The 12,061-nt window shown below is 36.4% G+C and overlaps 1 protein-coding gene across 8 annotated transcripts in view; it reads left to right on the forward strand.

Annotated features, from left to right (window-relative positions):
- DGKB (diacylglycerol kinase beta) overlaps positions 1-12,061 on the forward strand; it is a 360,499-nt gene that overhangs the window by 56,944 nt on the left and 291,494 nt on the right. For 5 of the 8 annotated variants that reach the window (XM_064506349.1, XM_064506348.1, XM_064506347.1 and 2 more), the window contains exons 3-4: positions 8,266-8,342; positions 11,967-11,987. In XM_064506349.1, the coding sequence (XP_064362419.1) occupies positions 8,266-8,342; positions 11,967-11,987 (98 nt within the window). The remainder of the gene's footprint in view (positions 1-8,265; positions 8,343-11,966; positions 11,988-12,061) is intronic. The other 3 variants (XM_064506350.1, XM_026105126.2, XM_064506352.1) reach the window with 1 other exon arrangement.

A 12,061-nucleotide genomic window follows, 5' to 3' on the forward strand; every position in this document is an offset into this window, starting at 1 on the left:
GTTTATGCAGTGACAATCCTTTCTCTGTAACTGGAAAATTAAAATCCTTATAGCTGGGAAAATGAGTACATGATACTTTGGAAGGAAGAAATATCTTCCTGCTTCAGGAGGAGTACCAAATCATTTCAATGTTTCAATTGTTCTTGTTACCTGGAAGAACGGAAGAACCAAATATAGCTTCTAAATTCTGTCTAGCTCTGCAATGAACCAGGGGCTTTAAGGCTGCTTTGCCCATAAAGAAATAAAGAAAAAGAACACTGCAACCTCTTGAGGAGCTTCTCCCAAGCTCTTTAAAATAAAGGCACATGAACACATGATCAAAAGAAGCCTAGTAACTTGATAAAATATGTTACTGATTTTGAATCGCCCTCATGACAAACAGGTAAAATGTGTTAGTCTAAATTATTTTACAGGTTCCATTTGCGTGGTTACTTTATTTCATATGATGTGTCATAACTTAAGTTGTAATTTAAATTCAAACCCATGAGTTCTTAGCATCTTTGCCTACCTTGGTATTGCCCAACCCATTTGGCAATTTTGTTTTTGGGAAATATGAAGGAATATGAGAAACTTGTGTAACAGTATGTAGTAAGTGTGTGTTGAAGGAAGAGACAGGGGAACTCAAGTTTGCCATTAGTGAAAAAAGATCAGGAATAAGAATAACATGGTAGGTGGAAATAAAGTATCTTACGGCCTATCTATAGAGCCTTGGGAAAATTGCATGGTAATGCTTTCTTAATTCTAATTTTAACATTTTTGATCTCTTGTTATTTTGTGGACTTCTATAAAGTATCAATAGCTGTTTGCTTCCATGTTGATTAGAATATGTTTCAAAATACTTACGACACAAAGTCTGGAAAATATTTAATTTTAGGCATTTTGGCAGTTCCCAACCATTTTCCCTTCACTTCTCAGAGTATTTTTAGTAACTCTAATTTTATAATAACCACAAGAGAACTGTGTGTGTTCAAATGTATAGGTAGATATATATGACTATGCTGTACTTTCATATATCCTGTTCAATAATTTTTGAAGCCATAGTTAAAGTTTGAACTCAGCACCTGTTTAATCTAACGTATTGGTATTAGAAATCATAAAGAAGAATTTAGGGGACAAATAAAAATGGGCAAACTACTGTACTTTGTAAAATGCAAATTTCAAAGGCAGGGCAAATAATCTCAAATGTACAAAGCCATCCCCTGTTTTCACTTACAACAGAAATTATTCCTGATAAATTGCAGACCAAACTGATTTGATTCTTCCCTTGTAGAAAGTTAGCGTGTAGAACTGCTCTTTGGGGTGAAATATATTGTCCGTGGAATTACTCCTTTAATTTAATAGACAGTAGTTTCATCTATTATTCTAATGGAAAAGGTTATGAACAGGCGGCCTGTATCAGATGTGGTGAACACTTATAAATAAGCAGGAAATGAGAAAAGAGGGAGAAGGAGCTGCAAGGTGACTTGCTGAATGTTTGTGTGGGCTTCAGGCTCAGACGTGACAGACCTGGGGGGGTCTCAAGAGACGTTTAGACCTTCCTGGTTTCGAAGCAAGGTGTTTCTGGAGAAACCCTGTGTCAGGGCCCCGAGGGTGCCACCAGCCCCCCTGTCGCTGCCCACCCTCCGGCTTCCCCCAGCCTGGGGTTGTCAGTCGCTGCCCTGTCATGCTGCAGCGGCACCGGCCCCGGCTCCCCAGGGGCCCTGCTCCCTCGGGGTGGGGGGACAGGCCCAGGCAGCCAGACCCAGCCCTGGCCCACCGGTACCGTCCCTCCGGAGGAGCCCCTGCCCCCCTCCTCGACCCCTCCCCACCGGACCCAGTGCTCAGAGCTGTTCTCGAAGGATCCTTCAAGCCCGGGTACTGTTTCAGCCCTAATTTTCTGACCCTCAGGAGGCCAAGGTATCCACAAGAAGCTAGGTAAGATACTTGTAAAGCAGTTTTACAAATCCAAAAGATGATTAGGGCAAAGTCTAGTGCCCCCCCCCCCCAATTATTTTTAAATATGCAGAGAAATCACCTGCAATTCCTCAGAAGCCCGGGAGTACCTTTTTGTCCAGTACTTATTTCTTCCTTCCTAAGCTCATTCCTTATTTAGGCAGCATCATTCAATTCTGCCTGCATTTCTTAAGAAGCTTTTTGCTAATCGTTTGCCACAGAATTCAGTGGGAGGGCGATTTGCTTGAGGTGTAGCCTCAAATTCTCCAGCTTAGAGAGCATTACAGAAGTCATCGGTAGCAACTAGTGAGGAGAGGACACCTTTAGACAACTGGATGGGGGACCCTTTCTCAGCCTGGCCATTGTTTTCAAGGCCACAATAGATTTTTTGATCTTAAATACCAATTAAAAAAAAATCAAACTGAGCATTAAGGTTTTAATAGGTTTTAAAACTTAAGGTTTTAAATGTTGGTTTCTTATGCAAAATTTGCATCAGAAGTCCACTTTCAGTTCATAAACCAAAATGGAGGCGTGACCTGTATTAAAAGCGGCTTGCCAGGAAGCCTGCAGCCACACTGGTGTCAGGCACAGGACACGTCTGAGCTACTGGCTTTTCCTGGTTCAGTGTCATCAGTCAGGCATCTCTTATCAACACAAACATGCTGCAGGAGTTATGGTAGGTAAACCGTATTTTTACTGGAATAGCCTTTTTTGCTTGAAGGCGAATAGTTTTATTACCCTTTGGTGTTGGGTAAAGCTTTGTTGAAGTCCTTGGCCATTTCTGGTGTTTCTAGACCAGCAAAGGTTGATAGGCATAGGCTTAACTTGAGCAAAAGCATTGTGCTGATTCTCTGAATGAAATAAGCTACACAAGAAAAAAGGTGTGTGTGCATATGTGTGTATATATATACATATATATGTCTTTTTTGGGGGGGGGTGTATAGTTGCATCCACAAAAGAAAGAAAAATCCATACAAGGATAAGAACCTATAGAAGAGTTACTATATCAGCTGGGAGTTGGATTTTTCTCCATGCTTCTGTTTGACTTAGCTATCAAGCAGAACTTTCAAGTTTTGGCCAGGCTTTCTTGACATGAAGAAAATTGTGTAATGAAGGCTACAGTGTATGTGTGTGGTTTGTTTTGTTTGTCTGTTTTCTCCATCTCTCAAGGATAATATGATGTATAGAAAATCTCTTAAAAACTTTGGTGCTTTTAAATATAAATAATATAAATATAATATGCTGAACTTGACCATTGGAGAACTTTAGGTACTTGTGATATTTTTCATATTTTATAAGGTTATGAAACGGAAATAGATGTAGAAAGTGGTTATTAGTTCACTTGTTATTGTAGGTGTCAAAATTTGTTATGGTCCAATAAGTATGCAGGTTATTATGAATTTTTGTAAAGCTTGAAAAACACATCTGTATTTATAATGGAATTGCTTGTAATCTATTGCTTTGTAGTGCTTATTTCACTTCAAATTGTAAAACAGTTTGCCTGTACAGCTTCTTATTCATTTAAGCTGACTTTTAAATAATTCTTAGTGTTTTGGGGGAAAGTTTTTGGGTTTGGGTTTTTTTTTATTTTGTTTTGTTTTGTTTTTACTCTTTCCAAGGATTTTGGGGGAGGATGGGGAGAGAATGTGGAGGAATGTGATTTCTCCTACTGGTCAGTGTTTTCTGAGTAAGGAAAAATGGTACACTGACTTCTAGTCTTCAGTGCTCAGTCTTCCTCATGTGAAGTTGTGGTATTTAATAAAATGCATCATAATTTTTAATGTGAGCTACATCTTAAATGGTTTGGAATTTGGTATGTAAATTTGTCTTCAGTTAGAACATGTAACTTCGTTAGGACTGAAGAACAGTTAAGAAAAAGGGACTGAATATGTTGTTATGTATGCAGGCTTATTATTTCTGATGCTATGGTTTTATTTAATTTGTGTGTAGTCTGAAGTAATACAGCATTAGCTCAAGTCTCATCTATATGTCTGCTCAAGTCTTAATTTATTTTAAAATAAAATGTCTGCACCACTCTGTGAAATCCAGCTTCTTTTCTCCTATGAACTTTCCAGCTCTGTCTCATGCTTAGCCTGTTTTTTCTTCCTCAGACTCACTAGAGCAGAAGGTGGGAAGCCCAAATCTCTCACCTTCTCAAGGAAAAGCTCTAACTCCAGGGCCATGGTTTCTTTTTCTCCTATTCCGTCTCCTTGGCTCAGTGAACACTGCTGTATTCTATCCAAATTGCAACGGAAGACAGGTAGAGAGATAAGGGTTTAAATCCATTCAGGTAGAAGAAAGAATTGAATATAAGACACAGGATATTTTGGGCAAATGCCCAAAGCACTGGGCTAGTGAGTAAAAAAATATACTAAAATTATGAGAACAAAAAGATGAAATGCTTCTCCAAAAAGCTTTATATTTAATGGTACCTGAAATTCATACTGTGCTAGTCGTAGCTTTGCAGATAAGATGGGATTTAACACTACAATAAGAGGTTGTGTGCTCTGTCTGCACATATTTAGAAACTTTCTCTCTCATGGAGAGCTTGGAATAAAAGGACCCAGACACAGAAATAATCTGTCCTTAATTAAAAAAAAAAGCCAACAGATAACCGCTATCCAATGAAATTAAAGACTGTATTTATATTTAACTTTGGACACATGAGTGGTGCCTATGAATTTACTGAGAGTTCTCAAAAAGCAGTAAGTTGCTAAGACGTGCAGAACATCTACACTTGCAGAGGTAACAGTGAGAACACAGGTTCGAATTTGAGACTTGCCTTCCATCACCATTTTCCAGTGATTACGTAGATAATTTGGATCAGAGTGAATAGGCTAGAAACTAGCCTATACATGCTAGAAACTAGCATACATGAGATTAACATCTGTTGTTAGTAAGTGCTCCAGCCATGGATCAAGATCACAGGCAAAAATAACTGCTTGCAATGGAATAGGAGATAATGAGTTAACAGGAGAAGAGGAAAAGTAAGTGGCAGTAATCAAGATATAAAACAGTGAGATATTGGATGAAATTTTTTAGCTCTCTTTGTAAAACCTAGAGAGCATTGTGAGGAAAAATACTTTTGAGAGTAGTGCTTTGAACATAAAAAACATATTCCTATTACTTTTATCAGTGGGAACAGAAAAGGAAATGCGGAAATGAGCTATCTTTTAATATATGATAGCAAGTAGTTCAGCCAAGGCTGAACCTGATTAGACCTTATATGTAAAGAACAGTTATTATTGATAAATCATCAATGTTATTCAAGAATTCTATTTTTATTAAAAAAACCTGTGATTTTAGTTTGGGTAACTTCTGTAAAGGAGCAGAATTTCTCCAAGGTCAGTTTAAATGAATGTACTTACTATATCAGAAATAAGAGGAATGTGAATCCATTCTTGAATGCTAATTTGCTAAGTTTTGGAAACTTTTGTCTGTTTTTGCCAGAAAGCATTTACCCAGCGATTTTTTCCATCAGTAGAATTGAGAGAGTGTTTGATTAGAGTTTCTTCTTTTTATTGGCATAGAGCTTTCTAAGGCAATGTCTCTTGCTTGCTTGCTTGCTTGCTTGTTTGTTTTCAGTGCGGTTCCCAGGTAGGAATGATCTTGAGGCTCATACCGTTCCAGGTCAACTTACTAAAAATGGAACGTGCAGCTAGTACTAGTTGCCTTTTAGAGGCTGTAGAAGAACAACTAATTTTTCTGAGAGAACGTCGACTCTGTTGAAGAGTACACATGCAGATAATGTTAGCTGGCATTCAACTTAAAACCCTGATATGTTATTTCACAGCATTTTATAAAGTCTCCTCAGGTTAGTTTGGATACTGTTACATGGACTGAAAAACAACTGAATGACTGGGAATGAAAGATTTTGAAAATTGGTTCTGCCTCGGTTGTCAAATGTATGGTGTGGTGCTTGTAATAAATATAGCTCCTGCACAGACCTTGGAAGTCTTTCAGAGAGTTCTGTTGGGACAACTGATGCAGAAATTAGATCCACAGACCCTTTTTTATTGACTGATTTTTCAAGCATGGAACTTGCTACACTTTCTGGATGACTGCATTAAGCTGACTTGCAGAAAAAGAGAGAATAGTTGTGCAGTTGATGGAATGGAGAATTTTTCTATCTTAATCATATTTGATTAGAAGAATCTGAACAAATTAAAAGCAAAGATTTAATATATTTTCAATTAGAAACATAAGACTTATTTTTCAATTTTAATTACAGTTGCCTAAGCACAATACTCACTTAAAGATGATTAGAATCTATCTGGGAAAATATGAAAGAAGTGTGCTCATTCCTAGGAGAAAAACCTCCACTCACTCTTGTGAAGTCTCTAGCAAGTGGGCCATTTTTTAATTTAGGAAGATATTTTCCTTGTGTAACAGAATGTGTGTGGGGAGACTTCCTTTGCTATTTCATGTATGTTTGACCTCTTCCCCTTTTCTTCCAAAAATCAGAAAAATCCTTTTTTAGGGTTCGTTTCGGACACCACTTTCATGTAGTTGCTCAGCTTGGATTGCCTTTTTCATGATTGTTGACTTCATTACCATAAGTATATTGAAATATAAGAGACCAAGTGAAATAGAAATTTGTGTCAATTATCAATCTCTGTACTTGTCCTAATCAGAAAACCATGTCCAACTGAACAGTTTCTAATTACAGTTCTTATAGAACTTTTTTTTTTAAGGTATTGATTTATTACCTTTCTTTTATTACAATTTTTGATTCTTTTTTCATGTAGGCAACAAAATTGAAATTGTTTGCTATATTTAAGATCACATAGCAGTAAAACTATAGATGGCTGCTCATCAAATAAATATTTACTGTGACTGCCCATGAGACAAGGGAAATTCAATTAGTTCCAACTTGACAAGTAAAGTCAAAATGTGTCTGATTAATCAAATAAACTCTTGTGTTGTGACCACACAGAAAGTGTCAGGTGTTTTCACTTAAGAAAGGATTATAAAATGACTGACACTGGGAGAAGCCATTGGTATTACAACCCAAACTCTGACCCCCCCCCCCCCCCCCCAATGAAAAGCCCTCCTCCAGTATCCTTTGAAATTGAACTTTACTGGTGTGAAACGCCTCCTATTTAAAGCTGTTACAAACTTAAAAATATTTTTTTGAATTCTTTGCTGTCATATTTTCTCCTTCTAAGTCACATAATTAATTAAATATACCTTTTAGAGTCAGTTTGTAGATGAGGAATTTCTTTAACTCTTAAGAACTATTACAATTCTGTATTTTGTTGATATAATTAAAAAATCAGTAAGGCTGGGTTCTGATGTTTGTAATTTTAAGTGTTTAATGAATTGCTGATGTCCAACAGATTGCTCATAGTCCTGTTCTTATTCACACTCTTTGCTTGCCTTCTTTCCCTCCAGATTTTGCCATAGAAATAAATATGCACCCATTAAGTATACCTGTTTTCTTCTGTAATGAATGTGCTACTCATTACTGGTCTATGGTTTGCTCCAGGGTTTTGGCCATTATGCACTTGACTGCTGTGTTTAAAGACAAAACTGAATTACATTTATTTTTATTGATAAGATATTTAAAAAGGTGGAGGGGATAACTGAGTGAATGACATAGTCTAAATTAATCTGAGTTTAAGGGTTTTATGCAGTGGATACTTAGTGAAATGACTGTCTTATTTAGCAAGTAGACATTTATAACTTGAAAAAAACAAAAATGGATAAGTTAAAAGAAATATGTGTTGCTGAACTGAAGTAGTTTTGGACAATTCTGTTAGACAAAAGTTGCCCTAGAGCTATTAGAGCTGACAGCGGTTAGAATATTTTAGAGGTTTGCAAAAGCTGGGATTTCAAAAGCAACGTTTTTCCTGTGACGTGATTTCAGAAAAAGACTTTTCCTTGACTTTTCCCTTTATCTTGATATTGTCTCACTGTTCTGACAGTTCCTTTACTCGTTGGCAACTATGCCAGAGGAGATTTAGTAATGCTGTTGGGAATTAGCATGTTCCATAGATAACTCAGGTTTGAAGGACAAAAAAAGTGACTTGAAATAGTCCTTGCAAACTGTTCCTTCAGAAATACACTACCTAATAGCAATCAAGTTTTGGGTCAAAGAGTATATGTTTCTGCGTGTTTGTGTTTATCTGCTGATTTTTACAGTGTTTGGTGAGAGGGTACAGTTTGTTCTCATTTTCTTCATGCCAGTAGCTCTCATACATCCAGAGGAAATTATTAATGTGCATTCAGAAAAACTGTTAGCAGTTTTGTTGTTTTTTTTTTAATTAAAGTTCATTTTATGTAAATCAGTTTTCTGTATTTTCATTTTCTTTCTCTTTATTTTTTGCCTAGATTCCACCAAGAAAATTAAGGATGTCTTGGAAGAATTCCATGGCAGTGGAGTGCTAGCAAAATATAATCCTGAAGGGGTAATTCTTTTTCTTTCTTCAATGGTCAGAAATGGTGGGAAAAGTATTTTACAAGTGTCGTAGCAAATCTAAGCATTTAGAAACAGAAGATTATTTATAAATCAGCTATTTGGGGTGATTGGGGCTGTTTGGAAAATAATAAGTGTGTATACTTTGAAGAACTAAAAGTTTATAACACCACATCCTGCAGAACTGTTGAATAATTTACACAGAAAGACACTTCCTTTTTTAAATAGTTAAAAAAATGTTATGGTAAATTTAATGTACTTTGCAAGTTTTTTAGAGATTGGAAATGTTAAGCATATTTTCAAAGGTTAGAAAAGGATGACGTGTTCAGTTAAGATTTCTTCTTAAACTCTGCTTCTTATATGTTTTTTCTGGTATAGGGATATAAACTGTAATACAAACTTTCTCATGTTATGAAGGAACGAATTAAGCAGAAGAGAAACCTGTGTGTGTGCACTGTGCCTACAAATTCACTACTAGAGCAAATATTCTATTTTGTCCGGTAGAAAAAGCTAGATTGCTTTCTTTCGGTACCCTCGATTGCAATTTATATCTGGTTAGCACATCCATAAAGTGTGATTCAAAATGTAGCTAAGTAAAAACCTATTTCTGTAATGTTCCTTACTACACTTCCATTGTGTGGAATGTAAAACAGAAGAATGAACTAAGCATTATGAAAATTACTTGATCTTACATTCAGGATGTAAAAGGCAAGAATTGTTGTCAAGTAAGCCGGTTATAACCCATTGAAGTACTGAAATGTTGTTTGGCACTTTGAACTTAGTACAACATAATATTGGTCATTCTACTCAATTTCTCTTTTCAATTTTTCCTTAACTTTCTGAGGAAATTATTTCATATCTCATTGAAGTAGTATGTGTTATCTTATAAATCATCATCTTAAATCTCCATTATTTTACTAAAGTAGTAATCAGAGGTTATAAAAACAAGGTGGGAATCCTGGGATCATCTCATTTGTTCTCCAATGTGGCACAGGCTGTAGGATTTCCCTTTATTGATTCCTGTTGGAAGGCAGAGACATTTTTTAGAAAAATGTAAAATGTTAATTTACAAACTCACTGTTTGCTTTTTTTTTTCCTTTCAACTTCTGCAGCCTTCTCTGTGCTCCTAATGTACACTGCTCAGGGTTGCCCATGTTGGACCCAGGCTGATCTCAACAGCTCTTGCACCATGTTGCTTAGCACTCAAAATTCAGGGAGAGCAGCAAAAGGAAAATGCAGCTAGCAGTGAGGCTAGTTTGGATTCAGTAGGATTTATTAGCTCAGGTTTCATGCCATAAGCTGCTGAACTGGAAGCAGAGTAGCTGAAATTACTTTCTTCTGCAGCTGAGTGAATAATCCAAGGCAGACTGAACTGCCCTTGCACAGAGCATGGGTGTGTGTGTATTTTTGGCATTCAGCCTGCTACCTGGATAAACTCTTTAGAAGATGATTTGAGAGTGGATTGTATCTGATCAGATGAGGTCTCCCTGTGTTGGATGTACTGTTTAACTAAGGTAATTATTACCTGAAAATTTAAAAGAAAGTCTTAGAGTGTTTTAGTATGGGCAGCATGAGATATCCAAGATACAAAGCTCCAACTGAAATCAGTCATGATGCAACATTCCCCTTCTGTGCTTTATAGATAGCATTTTAAACTGTTAAGCATCCAATGTTTTGTTTTTCCATTTTAGCTCTTTATTTCCTAGATTATTATCTCATAAGCACTCCAAATATTTTTCCAGTGTTGTCAATAGTCTGCAGAAAGCTGTGTCAGTTTTTACACTAATAAATGTGGGACACAGAGCTATGCCAGGAGATTTTTCAGTGTGACGTATTTATATACTTAAGAAAAAGGCTTAAGAATTTCTTGTTTCAGGCTTCTCCCTGCTTAAAGGGCTCAGGAAAATTTATACCCCTCTATTGCTTCTATATTACAGTTTTTTATCACAAGCTGATTTAATGGGACAGAAATAGCAAAAGATAAGCTATGGATATTCAAAGCTTGTTACCTGAAATCATCTGGCTTGCTTTTCCATTATTTTATATCTTGTTGAGTGAATGATTTTTGGGCTTCGTGGAAATGGTGAAGCTGATTATCAGAAGGTCATCCAGTATAGGGAATTTATTTATGGAGCTGTCATTGTTGCTTTTACTGTCTGCTAGCTTTCAGTGTAGGGGAGATGACTTAAACTACAAACGCTAATGAACTTCTGCCTTCCTGCTTCCTTGTATGTCTATGTCACTGTTAACATATGTAATTAAGACTGGATTTTACGCCTCATGTAAGACTTGTAGGTAAGTTAAGATCAGCCTGCTGGAAAATGTGATTTATAAATAATGTCTCAATCATTTGGGATTTATCTAAATTAATTAATTTCAGCCATTTTATTTGGTGGAGAGCACTGAATAGGCTAGCAAGGATTAAGAAAGTAGATTGAGCTAAAGACCGTATCTAGTCTGGACAGTAGAAGCACATTGCTGTGTGCTTGCAGTCCCAGACTCTTGATCAGTCGTCTGTTCTGGGGGATCTGTTGGAGTGCATCATAATTTCTTGTTGACCTGCTTAGCTACCCACCTACCTCTTTTGGGGTTAACCAGGGCATGAAAAGTGAGGATGGAAAGTGTATGGAGGGGCCTCAGCCCAACAAGCAGTCAGGGTGCAGCCCGGGTCTGCACCTGGGACTGAGGAGTGCTTCTGAGTCCCACAGCGTGGATGTGGATAAAAAGAATAAATGCACATGTGCAGGCAGACCAGGAAAACAAACACTTACAAAAAGGTTGTTACAGTGACTGCATAATGCAAGATAAATTTCATGATCTAGTCTGCCCACAGAAGCCAAGCCCCAACTTTGGCAGAACGTTTGCAGTCATGTTGCAACTATCTGCCTCCAAATGATTTTTGTGTTTTTGGAAATAGTGCAGATTTGCAGATTCTTTTGAGAAGTTTTCTCTAGGATCCTTCTGATTTCCAGAAGTTTTAATTTCTTTAACTTGACTCTATGGAAGTATGAAAGATACACCTGGTAACTCCATTTTAGAAAAATCTGGTGCAATCAATATAATTTGTACATAGTCTGCAACAGTATTCGTAGTTTTAAGATAGTACATCTTACTATATTTATAGCAGTTTGTGAATAATGCAGAAACTTAGTACAGTGCCTTTATTAAAATAAGTAGAAATTACTAGAAACTGAAGCAGCATGTAGTGATGACTTCCAAGGCAGTGCTTACTAATGTTTATCATTGTATTCATTTCTGATTAAATTGTTTCATTAACAGTTCTTGGCAATGAGTTTTTTTTTTTTTTTTTTAATTTACACAAGGATGAAAGATACGAACATTGTGTTTACTATCTTTTCTTTGGATATCTGTCATTGGATGGTTAAAAATAAATTGCTTATACTGTCTAATTAATCAAGACTAGCATGCTGACTAGAACTGTTTTCTTGGTGTCTGTGCTAATTCAAGAAAATGGGATATTTTATGTTCTTTCTTAAACCTGTTTATCTGCATCACTAATCTTTTAACTAAAATAGTTCTATTATAAAAACAGAGTCTGAGTGTTACTGTACTTCATTAATGTATGCGTGTTCTTTCTTTCTTGCATGCATTACAGAAACAAGATATACTTAACCAAGTAAGTAAACTTAGTATGACTTTTTTCTCCTTTTGTTACGTATAGGAGCAGTATGTGTTATTTTATAGAGTTCC

The sequence above is a fragment of the Dromaius novaehollandiae genome, chromosome 2, assembly GCF_036370855.1.
Source record: "Dromaius novaehollandiae isolate bDroNov1 chromosome 2, bDroNov1.hap1, whole genome shotgun sequence".
Taxonomy (NCBI): domain Eukaryota; kingdom Metazoa; phylum Chordata; class Aves; order Casuariiformes; family Dromaiidae; genus Dromaius; species Dromaius novaehollandiae.